Genomic DNA, 22,451 nt, shown 5'->3' with positions numbered 1-22,451 from the left:
AGATTCCAGGTGTTTCCTAACCCGGGAAACTAGTACCTGCTTAGGTTCCCTTGTCCAGGGTCACGGATGAAGTCCACAACGGCAGCCACGGCGGAGAGGAATACCTTCGGTACGGTGTGGATGGCGGAAGCGGCAATCCCTTGATTTTAGGGATTGTATAAAATCATTCACCAACCCGTCTAGCCAGCGTGGTGTTCTAAGACTAAAAAACCTCCTAACAGGAATATGGCGATATCCCAAATATCCAAAAGGAATGGGTACCCATGTGGGTAGACCAAACAGTAATGACAAATTCCACTCCTTTGGAAAAAAGGATAGCTTCATGGAATCTGGAGGAAGCAAGAAATCGCTAAAAACCCCACGATTGAACATCGCAACTCTAAATATAAGGTCCTTAAGCAAAGATGAAAAAGTCAACGAACTCGAAGAAGACGTCAAGGACTTAAAATGTGACATAATTAGTCTAGCAGAGGTAAAAAGAAAAGGGGAAGAGTTTATAACACTAGAGTCCGGTAAGGTCCTATATTACAAAGGGCGAGAAGAACAAAGCCTACATGGCGTAAGATTTCTAATTTCCTAGAAATATGCACATAAAGTAGAGCAATTCGTAGAAATATCTGAAAGAATTGCAATGATTAGGCTAAATGTAAACGAGAACATCTCCCTTAAAAGTATTCAAGTATAAGCTCCAACCGCAGCACATCCCGATGAAGAGATAGACGAATTTTATGAGAAAATTGCAGAAACTAGCACGAATTATCACAGAACGTATACGATGATAATAGGAGACTTCAACGCTAAGATCGAACAACGACTTGAAAAAACCGAAAACTATATGGGACAATTCGGCTCTGAAGTTAGAAATGAGAGAGGAGAAACCTTGGTTATCTTCCTACAAACCCACGAATACTATGCAATGAACACATTCTATCGGACGTAACTATCCCCAGATGGAAAAACTCGGAAAGAAATAGATTACATACTGTGTAAGAAAACAGATATCATACGGGACGTAACAGTAATAAATACGGCGTCAGTAAGTAGCGATCAATGAATGGTTAGAGCCAAATTAGAAATAAAATATAATAAAAATAAAAATAAATTTAAAAAAACTTATAATATAGACACAGATAAACTAAAATCTAATACAGAACAATATAAAAGCAAGTTAAAACCTGCGAAAGTATTAAATTTAGATGAACTTAGCTTAAATGAAATCAATGAAGTCATAACAAAATAACTATTAAATGCAAGCTCAGTAGTGGCAACCGCTAACAGTAAACGAAAATCCAAAATAAGTGTAGAATCACAAAACATGCTGGAACAAAGAAAAGATCTTCTGAGACAAAACAAAAGAGATACTGAAGAATTTAAGGAACTTACTAGAGTAACAAGAAAACGATAAAGAGGACATTAAAAAACATCAAGAAGACTGCGAACCAAAGTGTTTAATTCCTGTATTCTTGCTGTACTTACATACGGAGCTCGAACCTGGACATTCACTAAAATAAACATGAAAAAGATCAGAAAAACTCAGAGAGCTATGGAACGACAGATGATGGGTCATTCGTATGATAAAGACATTCGTAATGGTACAAAAGTAAAAGATGCTGTGGAACAGGCAGCTAAACTGAAATAGAAATGGACTGGACATAACGAACGTCTTAAGGATGGCGATGGAATAAAGAAATCGGGAATTGGAAACGACCACGAGGAAGACTGCAAATGCGCTGGAGCGACGATATTAAAAGAACTGCAGGACCAATGTGGAAATGTTTTACAGATAACAGAGAAGAATGGTGAAAATTAGGAGAGGCCTATATTCGGCAATTCGAATAGAGAGAAGGGCTTAAAAATCTATCTCTCTATAATCTGTACTTTTCTATCATCTATATCCCTACCCACTTCAAATGAAGCTGCTGACTTGAGCAACGTGGTTTTCGTTAAGTATTGTGAGCGAGAATCTTTTTATTATCTACTTTTGTAAATTTTTTTCGCCACACTACGTTTTATGCTTCTACTTCCTTATCTCTTATTATATTATTTTCCACGATGATCAGACTAGTAAAAATGACCCTAATAAAGACTGACAATAGAGTAGGATAGAAGGAAGCCTATCAGGCCCAATTTGAAGTAAGAAGGGAACTAGAGCAGGGAGATCCGCTGTCCAAAATACTCTTCAATTTCTGGCTTGAGGCAATAATGAGAGAGAGCGAGTGGAATTCGAACGAAAGGTATGATTTATGACAACAGAAGCCAGGTCCTGGCCTTTACGGACGACGTGGTGTTAATGGTCAGAACTAAAGTGGAACTGCTAAGGATTTTCAAACTCTTTGAAACGAAGACCAAAATATGGAAATGCTACAGAGCACATATGAAGGCACATAACTGAGGACTACCAAAAATAAACAGAGTAAAGAATATTGCTTCAAAAAGTGACGGAGTTTGAGTATTTAGGTGTAACACTAACAAGTAAAGGGAAAGAAAGCCAAGAAATTGAGTAGCAGATTTTGAGAGGAAAAAAGGCGGTCGGAGCTCTACACACACTACTAAGAGCAAAAAACATCCCAAGAGAGGCAAAATTGACACTATAGCGAAGAGTGATCCAACCCACGGTACTATACGGTATCGAAACGTGGGTTACGAACAAAAATTAAAAAAAAATATGCTGAACATCTGGGAACGGAGTGTTCTAAGAAAGATATTCGGGGGAGTAAAAGACGTTTGGAGGAGATCAACAAATATAGAGACCGGAGACTCGTATGGGAATCCATAAATTAGCCAGATCGTCAGGACAAAGAGAACACAAATTAAAGATGAGACGAAATGAGTAATAAAATCATTGCAAAGTTACATTGTGGTAAGAGTACATATAGAGTAAATTCAAATAGTCGATGAAGTTAAAACATTTTAAATTATTACTTACGATTTCTTGAGCCTTGTCAACTACTAATTGTTTTAGAAGGTCCAGCTAAAAAAAAAAAAAAAGTAATCATTAGATACATAAATAAAAGATGGTACAGTAGGCGGTACTGTAGACTAGCGTGAAGCCTCATACTATGTTTTCTGTATTTCTAAAATTTAAATAATATTTTTAAAATTGAATAAAGTAATTTTATTATTTATTAATTATTTACATTTTAAACAAATTACATTATATTAAAATAATTCAACAAATTATTATGTTTACTCCTAGACTTGAAAATGAAATGGTATGCAGATGATGCTGTCCTGGTAGCAGGGAATGTAGATGATAACAGTCGGATTATGGTAATAGCAACTAAAAAAATGTATGACAAGAAGTTGATATTGCAGCAATATAACAATTAGTTTATTTTAATTATCTCGGGGACATAACGCGTGATACGAGTAGAACAAAACAGAAATTGAAAACAACAGAAAAATAACCGGCAAAACTTAAATTTTATGATAGATCCGGTTAAAATACACCTAGAATATGTACCTACAAAAACGAAAAATGGGATGGGATAAACATATTCATAGAATGGCGCACCAATAGCGCCAAGAAGCATAAGGCGACCTAGAAACGTTTGTTTGAATGTTTAGAAGATACCGCAAATTGAACAGACACTTTGGCTATTAACAATGGTGAAAAAGAAGAGAATTTATTGTAGATAAAATGTCATGATGCGAAATTTTGATTGGCTGAAGAGTTTTCAAAAGAAAATAAAGTTTTTAAATTTGGAAAATGTTTTATATAACATTTGAACATGTTATTTACTTTCGGCAGTATTGCCATGGTTGCGATTTAATTATTTTACTGTTAAACTTATTTTTAAACATTTTGAAACTTTATTTTTTGTTACAGAATTGTGTAGATACCATTAAGAACTTTTAGAAAAGGTTTTTTATATTTATATGTTATGTATTTAATTATGAATATTATATTAAATATTATATTGTTAGTTAGTTCAGCTGGTTTAGGTTTAGTAGATCAGCGACAATAAACGCGTTGCATAAAAGGACCAATTTAATTTAACGTACTTATAAAATGCTATCGCGACGCGTTCTTTAATTTCGGGTGACAGAATTTGAGAAGTCGCGGTACTGGTCTCGAGCGGCTCACCGACGCCGACGTTGATGCATAAAAGAGCACATTATAAGAAAATTCATTTAGAGAACGCCGCGTTTGTTTGCGGCGGCCTTAGAGTTGAAAATGTTCCAGGAAATACTTTAAAAGCTTCAAATAGAAAACATAAAAGAGGACAAATTATAATACTAAAAATTACTTACTTGGTCGTCTAAATTTACAGAATCCTGAAATAAAAAGAAGTAATTAATACACAATTATTTAAAACTTAACTATTCGAAATATTTTTGTAGCAGTTTAATATACAGGGTGTCCAGAAACTCTCCTGACAAACCGTAAATACCTCAGATAATTTTAAGATGATTTAACCAAATTCACTTAGTCCGAAAATGCTTTCTAAGGGAGATAGAGCTCTTTGAAGATGGCGCCTTGCAGGTAATTTTTTTAATACCCCCAGAATAATTTTATTTAGAAAAAACGAAAACTGGTACGATTATTTATCCTTCAAAGTTGAATGATTCCATTAGTTGCGAATTTATAGTACCGTTCATAGGCGTCCGTTTTGGGTAGGTCAACTATTATTTTAACGCATAACTTTTTTGTCTTTACCTTTTAAGCACTTGTGATACTGATTATTAAATTTTTAGGTATTCTGGTACTAAAAGTACTTTTACTTAAAGTCTGTAGGATACACCGTTTTCTGGAAAAATCGATTTGAAAATTTTTCATTTTTTCATCATAAAAATTAAACCAATAGGCACCTTAATTAATTTTATAAATTACCTTTTGCTGCAGTAAATGCAACACAATTGGTAAAAAAAAACGGGTGTGGCAGTCCAGAAAGACTGCCGGTAGAAGTTACACTTCTATACACGCATTCGCAGTTACAAATTTATTTGGGAGTCAATCTGCACAATCATTACATATGTAATGCGATAGGTAAGACATAGCAGAAAGAGAAACAGAATTAATAACAACTTACTAACAATTAATAAACAACATTTGACCTGTAATAGGAGTATAATAAATGAAAGATTGAATCAATATTTTGATGCAAATGTATATTTTTATTTTCATATATGTATGAAAGGAGTTGAATGCAAAAATTTTTTTACACATACTCTGCAGTAAAATGCATTATTTATTTTGTTATTAATATAAAAATACAATACAATACACTGCAACATAATTCAATATAATAATACAATACAAATTAAAATGCAATATTCATAAGTATTTAAAAATGATAATAATATACATAACTTTTCTACTTACGCATATGTTTAATTTACCATGATGTAATAATATTAATAAAAAAGTACTCCCCCACTGGGAATCGAACCCCGGTCTCCCGCGTGACAGGCGTGGATACTGACTACTATACTACCGAGGACATGACACAAACGTATTTCAAAATTGACAGTTCTGGGTCATACAGTGATTTATTTAGATTATTATTTTTAAATACAAAAGACTAATATAATTATGAACATTTAATAAATAATACAAAACATATCACATAAATAATAATATTAATAAATATTTTATTATATATATAATATTATATGTATATATATATAATATATATATATAATATTAAATATATATACAAAAGGAACATTTTTATATTCGAGAGAGGAAGGGAGAGAAAATATATCTTCTGTCTCTCTCTTACTCATTATCTTACATATGTAATGATTTCACAGATTCACTCCCATACAAATTTCCAACGTGGAGCGCGCGTATAGAAGTATAACTTCAAAAATTTGGAAAAAAAAGCAAAAAATCAATTTGGAACAAAATTTTATTTAAAGGTTTTTAAAAACGAAAGTATTTATTACGATGGAACGAAACCACGAGTAATGCAAAACAACACGTATCAAAGGTAGATAGTAACAAAAGATGCTCAATGTGATGACGAAATTTCAGATATTTCTAAACTCGTTGCAAGCATCTTGTATCCTTAATCAGAGTTGTGCGAGATTTTGTATCGGAACGGAATAAACAAATGCTTTTATATATCCACAAATACAATAATCACAAGGATTCAAATCCGGCGACGTTGCTGGCGAAGCAACTGGGCTGCCTCTTCCAATCCATTGTTCTTCGTATTTATTAACAAGAAAGTCTTGTACGTTCTTGCTAAAGTTGGTCGGACAGCCGTCATGTAGAAACTATAACTTTTGCCAAATATTTAAAGGTACATCATTTAACAAATCGGGTAAAATATTTTGTAGGAAATGTAAATAATCAGCACGATTTAAACGAGCTGGCATTTCCACAGACCCAAGTAGATATTCGTTAACTACTGTTATCCAGACGTTTATGCTAAACCTGTGCCGATGCTTAAATTCTTGAACAACGTGGGGATTATCACCAACGTACGAATAATAATGTACATCATGTAAATTAAAAATTTCATTTTTTGTGAATGTAGCTTCGTCGCAAAATAAAATGTATTTGAAAAAATCTTCATTGTTATTTTTCTGATTTTGTAACTTTATAGCGACTTCTTCACGAGCAGGAAAATCTCCTTGTAGCAGTGTTTGTACGTTTGTAAAATGAAAATATAAAAGTTTTCGTTGTGCAAGATATATCCTGCGAAAGATTTTGAAATTTTGAGATACGAGGCAAATAGTCTTCGAACTTTAATTTCTAAATTTTCCTCATCTTCCATTAAAATAACATCTTCAGTTGCTGCTGTCACATTATCATATCGCCCTGTTTCATTATTTTTTTGGGAACACTGAACTTGTTTCTCTTACTCGGGAAATTTTTCAATGTATGTACGTTACTGCTCGAACGTTACACTCAATTTCGCAATAAATCAAATATATATATATATATATATATATATATATATATATATATATATTTGATTTATTGCGAAATTGAGTGCGTATTTCTCTTTAGTAAAAATAATTTTTGTTAAATTGAAATTGTTGTGTTTGAATTCCACAAAGTAAAAACTAAAAGAGAAACTTCGCGAACTGACAACAATTTAACAATGAGAAACGTAGGTTCTAGTTCTGTTGTCAGTTCAAAGCGAACGAGTGCAAAAAATAATAATTTAACTTTTATGACGAAAAAACGAAAAATTTTCAAATCGATTTTTCTCGAAAACGGTGTATCCTACTGACTTAAAATAAAAGTATCTTTTAATACTAGAATATCGAAAAATCTAATAATCTAGTATCACGAATGATTAAAAGCTAAAAACAAAAAAGGTATATGTTAAAATAACCGTTGGCGTACCCAAAACGGACGCCTATGACCTGTACTAGAAATTGGCTGTTGACGGAATCGATTCAACTCTGGAGAATAAATAATCGAAGAATAATAATACCAGTTTTAGTTTGTCTAAATAGAAGCGCTCTGGAAGAATTAAAAAAAAACTAATTACAAGCAGCCATCTTCAAAGAGCTCTAGCTTTCTTAGGAAGCATTTTCGGAGTAGGTGAATTGGGTTAAATCGTCTTAAAATTATCTGAGGAATCGCTGGTCTTCGTTTGTCAGGAGAGTTTTTGGACACCCTGTATTTAAATATTTATTATATGTAGGAGTTCTAATATATTCAACGTTTTATATTGTAATAAATTGATGCAATGGGACATTAAAGGACCCAATACAATTCTTGAGCGTAATACGATGAGAAACCTATGCGCCAAGTTTCAAGACCATGTGACTTTCTCTTCAAGAAAAAGGAAAGAAATATGAATATGAATATGGGCAGAAAAAGGAGAACCATTGACTCTAAATTCAGTAGAGTGAACTTCCGTAGACTTTAATAGGGCACTTCCTTACAACAAGAGAAACCTTTGTACCAAATTTAAAAACTAGGACCTTTCTTGTAACAGTGATCTCACAAATATACGGACAACGAAACTATTTTAATAAGCACCTATCAGCTCCTTAATATGATAATATGTACAGGGTGTGTTAAAAGAAGTGTGACGGTCGAATATTTCGCAAATTAAACATCGGATCGAGAGACTGAAAGGACAGCACAGCAGTTCAATATTTTTCAAAAATCTATTTAATGACACCAAACGCTACTTCGCTGCCACACCCTATGGAGCAGGGAAGTGGGCAACTTTAAAATATTAAATAAAAACTCTCATTTTTTTTATTACAGATTTAAAATCTTTCTTTTCTTTTCCTGAAACTTTTATAAAAAAACATTTTTTTCGAATTGTTGATAGATAGCGTTATAGTCGGAAAAAAGATTTATAGTGATACCTAGGAAAATGATAGAAGGGGGTTTAATATACGAGAAATACACTTCCAAATAAAAAACCAAAAAATAAGTGTTTAATATTTTTTAAAAAACTATCGAATGGCACCAATAACGACCCCGCACACCCCTGTGGTGGGTCGTGGTGCAGCATTTTTATGTCCGTTTTTGATTATTTTCTTAGTTTGGATTTGTCCTTAAATGTACATCTTTTTTTTTGTTATGTCTGGACCATTGTCAGTGTAACGTTATTTAACTATTAATTGTAGTCCGTTTTCTCTAAAATGTTCTTAGATATACTCTTGCCATCTTTTTATTCTCTCCTTGATATCTTGAATTATTTTTCCATACCTGTTGAATAATATTTTTAATTTTGTTTTTTCCGTACTCGTTATTACTACTACTACTACTCCTGATTTTCGTATGAAGATTAAAATTATAACTTTTTGTTACTAATTAACAGGATTCGGGCTTCATTAATACTTCAGCCTTTTAAGCTATGGTTATACAGAAGGATCCTGAAGATACCATGGACGGAGAAAGTCACCAATGAAGAAGTACTACGGAGGATGAACACAACAGCGGATTAGGTGAACACCTTGAAGGGCCGTAAGCTGCAGTACTTGGCAATCAAGGCATATATGAACTACTCCAATGCATTTTGCAAGGTAAAATTGAAGGAAAAAGCTCCAGGACAACTCTGTAAGTGTCACGGTCTTTATTCCATAGATCATAACTGGTAGAATATAGTTGTGGAATATCATTTTCTTTAAATTTTTTGGTATCCTTTTGTTTTTCTCATACTAATACAGTTTTGCTCAATTGTTATTTCGCTTGAGTTGGGCCATTTAGTTTAACTTACTTCCAATATGGTGAAGTTAAATATCCGTATTTCTTGAATGGTATTGATGGTATTTTGTCATCGAATGCCATAGTCTGTGGAATAGTGCACATTTCGATGCGCATCGCCCTGCCTCGAATATTCCCATTGGCTCTTGACCTGGAAATCCCTATTTATCGCTCGAACGGCACATATAAATATTGGCGATTTTCAGGTCAGCCAGGTCAGTCCCTCACGGGCCCTCCGAGAACTTAGTGCTCTTGGGGCGCTGCTTCCTGCTGTTCCAATTATACTCTGTGGCTGAGATATTATTCAACTACAATCTGATGTTTTATTTCGACCTATATTTTTGTCATGTAAGAAATATCTTGTCTTTTTCAAGACAAGCCTTCAGAAGACCACGACCTGATGCTTTATTTCGACTTGTTGTACCTTTGTCATGTAAGAAATATCTTGTCTTTTTCAAGACAAGCCATCAGAAGATAAATATTTACAAGTCCATACCCAGTAAATGGACTTGGGTAGAGGAGCTCTCGACTGCTATATTCGAAGCCCTCTACAGAGCTCCCGGAGATAACAGAAGGTGTATAGACCCGTATTTGTTCCCCCGAGGTGACATAGCGCCCGATAACGTGGATTATTCCGAACCTGCGACCCAGCTCGCTTTACAGAACGCAACACACCATTGACTTCAACATGGGTTGAAGTCAAGAGAACAATGGGGAGAGCCACGGAGTGTCTATACTCTAACACTCCGCTCAAAAAATTTTAAACCCTCATGATTCGCCAACATCGGGAATGATTGCTGAAAGTTGTTCTTGACCATCAGTATCATCAACAATTACCAATGCGTATCAAGAGTCGGGAACATTTTTGCACGGTTTCAATTTTGAAAATGCCTCATTAACTAATTGTACTTTTAATATTACTATAAATAAAAATGATGTTTAATTGTTGTTAATGACATTTGTATTGTTGCTTTGTGACATGTTTCATATTGTTGCAATGACAACATTTTTCCCTCCGCCGTAAAGAAATGGAAAAAAAAACTGCTGCCGGCGGAGACATCAAACTTTGACAGGATCAAGTTAGATAAGTAATGTCATCATTATTTGACGTTTGAAGAAAAAAGTTATTTCGATCACTACGGACGGCTCTGCAGCGATGGTTAGATGTAGAAAATTCTTGGTTCAGCAACTAAGTAGCAATTTTATGTGCAATAAAAATCTAATATCGTATCATTGTATTATTCATCAAAGTATGTTGTGTTGCAGTTTAAATCCAATTCTTCACAGTAAAATGCAAATCGTCATGAAGATAGTGAACTTTGTACGTGCAAAATCATTTTTGAGGCATCGTCAATTCAAGGTTTAGTGCTTGAAAGATGCTTTGAAATACTTGATAACATAAACGAATTTCTACTTCCACTATTATATAATTTCCACTATTAACAATGAAGGTGCAAATGACCATTTGGCCTTTCTCTTGGACACAGAAAACGTTGCAACTATCGCATTTTTGGCGGATATCTTCAGACATCTGAACTTCTTGAATTTAAAACTACAATGCAAGGGAAAACTTGTTTGTGAACTTTTGTCGGATATTACAAGATTTTCTAAAAATATTGAATTTTTTCTGAGGATATTAAGGCAGAACTTTTGAACTTTCCTCTCAATCCGTTTGTGATAGTAATAAAGATATTGATGCTACTTAGTTCTCACGTTTTATTAATGAACTTGTTTGAGAATGTAAAAAACGATACGCTGATTTCCACAAAATTGAAAATGTGCAACTGTTAAGCAACAGTTTTTCACTCAAGCCTAATGGTGTACGGATCAGCGAAGCTGGCAAAGTAAAGTAAACAAACGCTATTTAAGGTAAGCTGGTAAGCTGTAAATGTCTAAATAGGTTTACATAAATATGTTCCATAAAATTTTTGAACACTATAGATGCAAAAAGAAAGCAACCAGAAACAGTATCATTAAACGATTAAATTAAGTTCAGTTCAATTAAGATACAAATATTTCAAATTACGCCGCAAAAATTTATTAAACAAAGACGGGAGAAAAAACAATATAATAGCTTTATAATCATCTTTTTCCATGAGTTTATTTTATACCCCCCCTAAACGAGGTAGCCTAGTTGCCTGATTTTACCTATGTAACCAGGATGATCTGAGGGGGAGGTTACAAGTACTGGAGGATTTCTGGGTAACCTCCCCCCGGTTACACCACTGCCTGGTATAGTGCTGAGTGTCCGGACCGCGAAAGTGTAGTAGTTTTTTGAAACGGACCCTCAGTGAATATAATTGGTGACCCCTGCCCTAGTGCGACAGACAAAACTGACGCAAAGCAGTCCCTGCAACTCTTTCTAATTTGCCAGAATTATCGCCCACGTGAACTAAATGACCAATGAGAAGGTCACGTGGTTGATAAACCGGCCCCATTATAAAGAGATTCAAAGACTGCTTTGCCTCAGATTTCTCTGCCGCACTGGGGGAACGCGATTGTATAGCAGCAGTCAGTCTATATGTATCATATGTCTATGGTTACTGTATAAACTAACCTAACCCAAGTTAACCTAACCTAACCAAGTTTTAAAAAAACACGTGCATGTTGTTTTTATGCTAATTGCAAAAAACTCTGAAAATATTAGCTAAATCTAAATGCGTAATTTTTTTTTCTAATATTAATTAGCAACCTTGTCCGTTAGACGAGGTGTAAGGAGTAGAAAAAACATCAAATTTCACTAACAAACAAATACTAATACTTAAGGAAAAATTTTAAAATAAAATACCTGGGAGTATTTTCTTTCAGGTGGAGCAATAATCTGAAAATAAAAAATTTAATGAAATATTTTATATAAAACATTAACAGTTACAGTTTTTTATTATAATATATTAGAATATATTATTACGTCCGTAATATATAGGTGAATGCAGCGGTTTGATCGGTCAATGAAAGAAGTCAACTAGTACATTAGTTTATTAGAACGTTTCGCTTTTTTATTCTTTAATAGCATCTTCAGTTCTTTACAGAAAGTAATAATGTAAGATTATAAGTAAAAAACAGCAAGGGTGAGTTCATACTTACAAAACAAGTTGTAAATTTTGTGATGTTATGAAAACTATAAGATTACTTAACATTAAAACACAGCAAACTCAACGAGAAAAAAAACTGAATTAGAGCGCGGGTGTTCGTTAATTTAATTGTCAGTACGACACTAACGTATTGGATTCAGATATTTGCTGTTTAGTGACACGAGAGCGTCATGATTACAAGTGTGTATTGCCTTTCTACATGTGGTCCATAAGGTTCAGTGAGGTACGCGATTGTCAAGAGCATTAGTGATCGAATTTTTTTGGATTCGTGAAAAAGTTTGTTTAATATTTAATGGAAAAATTTGGACTATTTGTTTAAAAACTAATAATATTATGGTTCTTAATTGTTAGGTATGATAAGAGAGTGATATCTGGCCCAAGTTATCGATGTCAGTACTTAATATTTAGGGAGTTTGGATGTTTTAGAATTTGGCACATTTCAAGGAGGGATATCTTGTGATAATTTTGTTGTTTACGAAGTATTTTGACATCAGTCAAATCACTTTTGTATTTAGTTGAGATGGTACATTGTGCAAGGGCACAAGAGGGTTTAGCAAGATAAATATGTGGATATGGACATGCAATTGGAGGTGAAAGAGTTAGAGTATCTCTTCGGAAAGAAAAATCTAGTGAGATAAATAATGGCCAATAGACTGATAGGCAGGATATGTGATACGCGGTAATGACAATCGCCTTGTCAACTATGTGTTTTGGGAAAAATGAGATATGTAGGATGACCTAGAAAAAGGTGAAAAAATGCAGTCAAAAAGAGGATCTGAAAAAAGTGGGACAATGTGAAATGGTGGAGCAGGATCGACAAAAATAGAAGACAGTAGTAAATGCGGCAGAGACTCACTAAGCGTTATAACGTCATTCATGATATTGATGGACATGGAAATAGAGGTCGTATATATAAAGAAGACATACTAACATAGATAAACTTGGAAACATTTAAGAAAAAATTGGTTAAGCTTTATTAAAAAGGGGGAGAGAAAAGTAAAAAACTTAAGGAAATGAAAATACTAACATTTTAACAGTAAAATGTAGATAAAAGTAAAAAACAAATAATAATCTAGAAATTTAAGAGATGTGAGAGGTTTAAGTAAAAAAGAATAGACGTTTTTTTCAAATTTTGTTTACTTACCATAAGATTGTTGGAGGGTAATAACTCAGGAACTAAATTCTGAAAAAACAAAGATATAATTAGAAAAAAGGTTTTTAAAGTGGAATAGCTATTATAAAATTAGTTCGCATTTGCGTGACACGTAAGAAACATTTAAGTTTCAAAAGACTTTCAGTGTAGTAAAATTATCCATTTTCGTTTTTGAGTATTCGCTCCGTGCGTGACCATATCAGGGGTACCTTGAAACGATGCCAGCTTGCGTAGCGGCGAAATATGACAAAATTGGAATCTTTGTAGGCATAAATTTTATCAAAAATGTGTGCAAATACATGTTGCGTATTTAATTGTGCTAATAATAGCAAAAATAGTGAGTCTAGTTTTTATAGGTTCCCAAAGGTTACATATAAATTAGAGAAAACAAAAAGATGGATCCGTGCTATTAATTATATAAAAAAGTAAATATCACATAACCTCCCTACCTGCAGTACTAGATTTTTCCGTTTGGGGTTAAAAAGATATATTATGATAAATTTTGAGAAACCCAGTTTTTAATACTACATTTATTTTGTACATAAACTGAAAAAATATAATTAAAAAGTTAATTAAACAAAAAGAGAAATCAAACGATTTCTACTTGGCGAAACCGAATTCAAATCTTAACCACTGTGTTTCCTAAAATTTGCGAAACAAACAGCTGGATGAATTACTCGGCAAGGGAATCTAAAATTGCATTCCACAAGCCGTCCATCCTAGTCAAAATTCGTAGTGAATTCAGTTTCTCGTACTTCCAACGAAGTAAATAACAAAACAGAATGACGGTATTAGATTTTTGTTTTGATAAAGTGCAGCAACAACCGTTGATACGTATTTCGACCTCCTTAAGTCTCTTCAGAACGGTATAGCCACTGCTCTGAACCAAAACAAAAATCTTTCCCGTCCTAGATAATAGTTATTAAAATAACTATATACAGACGTAACTACGCCATCTAAAAACAAAAAGAGAAATCAAACGATTTCTACTTGGCGAAACCGAATTCAAATCTTAACCACTGTGTTTCCTAAAATTTGCGAAACAAACAGCTGGATGAATTACTCGGCAAGGGAATCTAAAATTGCATTCCACAAGCCGTCCATCCTAGTCAAAATTCGTAGTGAATTCAGTTTCTCGTACTTCCAACGAAGTAAATAACAAAACAGAATGACGGTATTAGATTTTTGTTTTGATAAAGTGCAGCAACAACCGTTGATACGTATTTCGACCTCCTTAAGTCTCTTCAGAACGGTATAGCCACTGCTCTGAACCAAAACAAAAATCTTTCCCGTCCTAGATAATAGTTATTAAAATAACTATATACAGACGTAACTACGCCATCTAAAAACAAAAAGAGAAATCAAACGATTTCTACTTGGCGAAACCGAATTCAGTAGTTACAGGCGTAGTTACGTTTGTATATAGTTATTTTAATAACTATTATCTAGGACGGGAAAGATTTTTGTTTTGGTTCAGAGCAGTGGCTATACCGTTCTGAAGAGACTTAAGGAGGTCGAAATACGTATCAACGGTTGTTGCTGCACTTTATCAAAACAAAAATCTAATACCGTCATTCTGTTTTGTTATTTACTTCGTTGGAAGTACGAGAAACTGAATTCACTACGAATTTTGACTAGGATGGACGGCTTGTGGAATGCAATTTTAGATTCCCTTGCCGAGTAATTCATCCAGCTGTTTGTTTCGCAAATTTTAGGAAACACAGTGGTTAAGATTTGAATTCGGTTTCGCCAAGTAGAAATCGTTTGATTTCTCTTTTTGTTTTTAGATGGCGTAGTTACGTCTGTATATAGTTATTTTAATAACTATTATCTAGGACGGGAAAGATTTTTGTTTTGGTTCAGAGCAGTGGCTATACCGTTCTGAAGAGACTTAAGGAGGTCGAAATACGTATCAACGGTTGTTGCTGCACTTTATCAAAACAAAAAGTTAATTATTAATAATTGTTAATTTCGCCTGTATTTAACAATGTCAAACATATGTCATATGTTTAACCTGAAAATTGGTAGGTCCAAAACTGTCAGATGAAGGCGGAAGGTGTCGCGTCAGTCACGCACGGAGCGAATAATATACTTTTATTTTATCTATATTGCACCTGTTTTTTTTAATTCAGTTTTTATTACATGACTATAACCAAGACAGTATATAATTTTTTTTAGAACTAAGTTTATTATTTTTGAAAAAATATATCCAGATTTATTTCTTATATTTTTTCTGCTTCTCTTAGGACCATTTTTTAGATCTCTAAATAAAATTCTTCCATCCTGCTCTATCAACTACTTTTTTCCTGCATTGCTTCAACTTTTCATAACTTAAATTTCTTTTACATGTGGATAATTAGCGCATTGGAACCGTTGCGAGGGAGTATAGAAGACACATGGATGAGGGAATGGAGAGACTGGAGGAAAATGCGAAGGAATTGTGGAGAAAATGCGGAAAAGGAAAAGTAATAATTGAGAGGGTAACAGGAATATCGGGGAAGACCAAACCAAATAAAAACACGACTGGTCTGACAAGGAGTGCCAATAAATAACAAAAATAAAGCATACCTCAAGAAAAATCAAGCAGGATATACAAGAGAAGCAAAAAGAATACCGGACAAAAAGACAAAAAAAAGAACACATTAAAGAAAAAAGGTGCAATTTGAAGAAAAACAGTTAGAAAGCATAAGTTCTACGGAACTCTGAATTAAATCAGAAACAAGTTTAAGCCAAGAATATGGTGCTGTAAGAATGGAGAGGAAAATATCCCAAACAATACGGCCTTAGTCTTGAATCGATGGGTTGACTTTTTTTGAGGCAAAATTTAATGGTCATTATGTCAAAGAAGCAGAGAATACTCTAGTAGATCGAAATGATTGAAATCTATTCTACCCAAACAAAAGACCATCGACAATTGAGGAGGTTGCCAAGCCAATAAAAAGTTTAAGAATAATAAATCACCAGAAATTGATCAAATTTGCAGTGAGCTTTACAAGAATGTAACTTGCTAAGATACTACATAAACTTTTATTTCGTATCTGGCAAAATGAAGCGATGTCCTAATATGCATGTAACATAAAAACGGCGACCAGCTTTAGTGTGACAACAGAGGTGTAACTCTGTTAATAACTGCTTACAAAGTACTAGCAGATATTCTCTATGAAAGGCTACAACTTTACACAGTGAACATGATTGAAAAAAAAACCAGAGAAGACATTAGTAACATCGAAATCTATCACCTAATCGTTGACTTCAAGGCCGCGTACGATAGTGTCAATAGAACAGTAATATATAAATCAATGCGCAAGTTTGGCATACCAGAAAAACTTATCCAGATAACGAGAATGACAATGTCTAATTTAAAAGCAAGTGTTAAAATACGGAGAGAGAATTCTAGAACTTTTGAGATAAAGGATGGACTAAAGACAAGGGGATTCGCTGGCTCACCTTCTATTTAATATTGCCTTGGAAAACACATTCGAATTAGAAATGGTGGTACTATTTACAATAGATCGATACAAATCTTAACATACGCTGATAATATTGCATAGTAGGGCACACCGAGCAATGTTTCGTAGCCTTGGAAACGGCGGCGAAATATATCGGTCTAGTCATCAACGAAGAAAAAACCAAATACATGCAGTTTACTAAGGATCCTAAAGCAAACGACGAACAGGAAATAGTCTTTGGAAGTCATATCTTTGAACGTATTGACAGCTTCATATACATTGGCTCGCTGATGACTATTACTATTTTGCAGCAAATATTCGTGATTTTTCTGGCAAAGTTGGTGCAGCCTTTGTAATTTCGCAAATCTAACGTTATCATTACTGCATTTTATTGCTTCTAGGTCACAATTCATTTAAATTATTCACGCAATGTATTGAATCAAATATATTTCTTTATCGTAATCATATCCACAAAAAAATTAAACCTAGATCGGTAACACGGATAGCCAAGGACAACGCATGTTTTTATTTGGCAGGCTTTCGTTTGATGGCACTGCTAGTCTCGTGCCTGTGCGTTGTTCGTTGTCACTTTATGTCATTAAAGTCAAAGTCTTTCTTCCCTTAAGAAAAATAAAATGCCATATTTTTATTTGTTTTATTTTTTCATAAATAGTGCAAAAAGGTACAATTTTAGACGATTTTTAATTATGGAATTGAACACTTTACATGAAATAACAACGGAAACATGAAGAACTTTTTTGCCAAATAACAAAATTAAAATTTGTTTAAATTATTAATGCTTTGTATTTTGAGAACGATTTCCGAAGTGGAAAGCGAAACGTCAAAATGAACTTATTTTATAGTAAAATTGTGACTTATTCCCAATAAATATACTAAATTTCCAGGTTTACTAAACACAGGCCGAAAAAATAGTAAACAAGAAAATATTTTAAAACCTCTTTGTGTTATTGATTACAATAATTACAAAAAGAGGTTTTTTTAGTGATCAAATGTCAACATATTATACCGCTCCAAACAGTATATTGAAGTGGTATAAAAAAATAACTTTTGAGAACGTTTGGATAATTTAAAATAAGATAAACTAAAACGCTAAGTGACCCTTAATAAAACTTCGCCAACAAGTGGCATTCTAACTTGCCAATAAGTCAGAATCTGCAGAACAAATACCCGCTCGCTCTTTTTCTAATATGTACTGATTAAATCTGAAGGACCAGGAAAGCCGAATGACCAGGGGACAGACACTGTACGGAAAGCTATAAAAAGCTGTTATTGATAATTTTTAATATGTTATTGACATATTCCTTACGTTTGTTATATACTAACATAGTTCCGTTGGTATATAAAAACCGTACAAGATATATATTTATATAAAAATGTTTCTACTAAGACGAAATAACATTTTGAAAACAGTATTTTACGTGATAAATGTCTGCTTTGGTTTGAATATAAAAAGTTTTAAAATATCGTTTTAGAAAATGGCCCTAAAAACTACAAGTGAGAGTATCAAATAGGATTTTACAACCCCAATGCCGGTCTCAACTAACAATATGTGCCATATAGGCCAGAAAATATCCGCAAACTCATTTTCAGCTAAATGACGAACCATCAAAAATATGGCACATGAACACGCACTGAGTATAAACATCCCTTATAACCCTCCATCAAACTCCCCAAATCCCATTTGCAAAAATAACCCCTATCACCGAGAAAAATACAGGTCATGGCAAAACGACATGGGGTGTCACGTATGAAAATAACAAAGGAACATCGTTGACAATGCCCTGGACAATTGACAGCCGTAAACTCATTATTGTAACAAAAGACTGTCATTGCCTGTATAAAAACCTCATTAAAATCGGTTTCGCTCGTTATGACTTTAATAACATGGATATGTGGTGGCATTGTCCAACGTCCCAAAGGGTATAGGGATAAATTATAAATCTCGTTTCCTTCTGAGCGCTGAATTAAACAAATTTTAGTTTATTAAATTCCTTTAATAAATTAATAAGCTATAAATGTGTCTGTTAGTTATTTTTTCTGTAACGTCACGTCATTTTTGTTAACTTTTCTCCAATAAATTTAATGCTAACGCATTATAATCTTTCTCCAGTCGTTTTAAATATTCATCACTAAATGATAGTTTTATTTCACTCATATTTGGCACTTGTAGGTTTCGTGATAGACATAATAATGCTTTCAAACCAATGAGTATTAAGTATAGCCCATAATACTTTATTTTGGAATCACTCAATGATTACTAGATTGGATTTTGAACCAGTACCTTACAGTGTATTATATACGTTCAAACAGATTTAAGTACGGCATTGTATACTAGGTTTTTTTCCGTATCGATAACTGTGACTTTCTTCCGAACATCCCACAATATTTTCTCTATGTGTTGTCAATATGTATTCTTTTTAATCATATATGAGGTCTCCAGGTAAGTCTTTTGTTCATATGTAAATCTAGGTACTTTATCATTGGAAAGAGTGCTCCGTTCAGTTAAAGAGGTGAATTGCTAAGGTATTTCAAAAACCGTGCGACTTGATTTTTAGTCATTGAGTTTTATCTTTCTTTTTTTTTTATTTATTCCTAAACTTTATTTATGTTCTATTAAAAGGGTTTTTCTGTAATAGCGGAGTCTGAATGTACTGCCATTATTACGGCGTAGTTTGCAAAAGTGGCTATATGGATTTTAGTGCCAGCAGGTAAATCAGAAGTAAAGAGTAAGTAAAGGATGGCCTAAGAACGTTGTCTGCAGGGACGCCTGATGTTATGAGATGTAAACAAGTTATATTATCTTCATATGTTATCTAGAAGTAGATTTAAGAAACATAACTTTCACCATCTAGTATCACCAGAAAAAAAAATTCTGGTGTAGTTTTTTTAATTCGTAATAAAGTCTGATGTCGCGTTTTGTCAAAAGTTAGACTCATATTGATGAATGGTATTGAGTAGTAGTACTTGTTTTCAAGAATTTTGGAATAATTTCAGTACTCGATGGATTTGTTCAATTTTTGAATGTTCTGAAACCAAATTCGTATGTTCGTATAAGTTAATTTTCTGCAATGATTTTTACTAATCGCTTAGTTGAAAATTTTCCATTACTTTAGACGGCAATAGACGTATTGGTCGTTAAGAAGTTGTCTCTTTTTAAGGCTTTCCACGTTTTGGTATTATTTGCGCTACCTTCCATTGTGTTGAAACATAAACTTATAACGGCGTTTTTAAGGCAGGCTAACATAAATATACCCTTTTATGATAATTGTTTTATGATTTTCACAGTGATGAAGTCATATCCTGTTGCTACCTTTTTTTTTAATACTCTTACCTCTTTTGCTGTAATAGGTTTTATTAATTTGTCTTTCAGTGTTTTTAAATCAAGAAAGGCTATATTTCGTAATATGTATCTTCTCGAATTGAAAGAGATTGGAAAGTTGATTTTAGGTATTTAGCGAAAGCCTTTGCCTTTTCTTAATTTATTTTTATTTAACTTTCGTCAGGTTTCATTATAGGTTGGGTATGTTCTTTAGGTTGTTTTCCATAAGCCGTAGTCTGAGTCCTCTGGTGATATAAACTTTGCAAACCCATTTGTAACGTTTTGCTACCCGATTATAGTTGGTTTTATCTTCAAGTTGTGTTTTGACGGCGTTTTCCTTAATCTTCTTCCTTATAGTTGAAGGACAAGAACTTATGTATTTGATACATACCAATCGTAGTGTTAATGGTCATGAAGAATACTACATTAATCCTGTAAGTGTTTGTGCTTGATTCTCCAAATCTCGTTGTTTTGAAAGAAGTTATATTCTCTATCGAACAAAACAAAAATAAAGGACGCCGCGAAACAAGCAGCTAAATTAAAATGGAAATGGGCTGGACACAACGAACGTCTCGAAGATGGTGGATGGAACAAAGAAGTCGGAAACTGGCGACCGTACGATGCGAAGAGACCAAGAGGAAGACCTCAAATGCGCTGGAGCGACGATATCAAAAGAGTCGCAGGACCAATGTGGAAACGCCTAGCACACAACAGGGATGAATGGCGAGAAATGGGAGAGGCCTTTATTCGACAATTCGGATAGAAAAAGGGCTAAAAAAAAAATATTCTCTATTATTTCTCTAAGTGGATTCCAACTGGTAGCATAATTATGAAGTAACACTGATCATGTTTTTTTGGCTATTAGTATGAACCGTAGCTATTACTGCTATATGTTACAGAAATCTTGTAAGTAGAAAAATTCTTTTGTCATAAAGAATTCATAACACTTTGGATGTTTTGGAAGTTTGTTAGCCGATAAGTAGGTTTCTTCCTCTTCCTGGTGCTGTACGTCGAGATTTCCAGCGGTGTAGCTAGGAATCTGTTGCTATTATTTCTACATAACTCTTTGTTTGCTCGATAATTTGGTGGAGAATAAACCACTTTTATTATTAACGGTCCATTCAAATATTCTATTATCATACTGGTTTTCTTCATGTTATGTTTTTCTATTTTATTTAAGAAGGTGTTTTATTTCCAGCTGACTAATTCGTCTACATCAGGGTGAGTTGCGTTATATACGTCAAAACGTGAATCAGATGTCGAGACTTTTTTTGGATATTTTTGCGAGGATACCCAACTTTATCTAGTTATCTTCAAAGAAGCAATCATCAGGACTGGATAACATCACAAACAGAGCTCTCCAGAACCTGTGAGCGAAAGTGGTAGTCTATATTACAAACGTCATCAATAACATGGTAAGACTAAGTTATTTCCCAGACAGATCGAAAGGGACTCATGTTATGATGATTGAAAAACCAGAGAAAAACGGGACCTTTCCACAAAACTACAGGCCAATAAGCTATTATCATCAATAAGCTAAATTGCAAAAAGAGTATATCTAGCCAGGCTCAAAGAGGAATTTACAGCAATAGGAATAATACCTGAAGCACAGTTCGTATTCAGAGCTGAACACCCATGCAAACTACAGGTACTGCGTTTAACAGAATATATAACGAAAGGGTTCAACGAACAAATGTATACAGCTTTTGACAGCGTACGGCATGAAGGCTTGCTGTACAGACTGAACGAATATGGATATACTGAAGCGATGACATGCCTTCTTGCATCGTACCTAGCCAAGAGAAGATTCAGAAATAGGATAGGATCAACTCTGTCGGAGGTCGGAATTATGAAGGCTGAAATGTCGCCTTACCTGTATACCATCTACACAGCCGATACTCCAACTGATTCTAGATTGTTATTAAGTCTATAAGCAGACAACACTGTAATAGCTGCCTGCATCAGAGATTCAGACTTAACTACAAATCATCTACAAAGAGTTCTAAATCGCATATAAGTTTGATGTATATTTGAGGTGTATATTTGATTTGATGGAAAGTAGTAATAAACCCGGAAAAAACACAGGCCGCCATGTACCAGTAAAGAAAAGGTAGACCAAATATAAAACTAACGGTACTTAATCTACCAATAGACTGGACTAGCCAAGCTAAATACTTAGGCCTAACGCTTGATAAAAAGCTGACGTTCACAGAGCATGTGAACAACACCCAAGGCATTAAAGAGTCAACTCTCTTTATTAATAGGCCGAAAAAGTAAGTTGAGG

The 22,451-nt window shown here is 33.8% G+C and overlaps 1 protein-coding gene across 3 annotated transcripts in view; it reads right to left on the bottom strand.

Moving 5' to 3' along the window:
- Positions 1–22,451, bottom strand: part of LOC140434525 (uncharacterized) — a 46,322-nt gene that overhangs the window by 7,104 nt on the left and 16,767 nt on the right. For all 3 annotated transcript variants that reach the window (XM_072522860.1, XM_072522859.1, XM_072522858.1), the window contains 4 exons: positions 13,370–13,408; positions 11,922–11,954; positions 4,255–4,278; positions 2,927–2,971 (listed from right to left, as the gene is read on the bottom strand). In XM_072522860.1, coding sequence (XP_072378961.1) covers positions 2,927–2,971; positions 4,255–4,278; positions 11,922–11,954; positions 13,370–13,408 — 141 coding nt within the window. The remainder of the gene's footprint in view (positions 1–2,926; positions 2,972–4,254; positions 4,279–11,921; positions 11,955–13,369; positions 13,409–22,451) is intronic.

The sequence above is a fragment of the Diabrotica undecimpunctata genome, chromosome 2, assembly GCF_040954645.1.
Source record: "Diabrotica undecimpunctata isolate CICGRU chromosome 2, icDiaUnde3, whole genome shotgun sequence".
Taxonomy (NCBI): domain Eukaryota; kingdom Metazoa; phylum Arthropoda; class Insecta; order Coleoptera; family Chrysomelidae; genus Diabrotica; species Diabrotica undecimpunctata.
The sequence above is the reverse complement of the archived record's forward strand: the minus strand, read 5'-3'. Positions and strand labels throughout refer to the sequence as shown.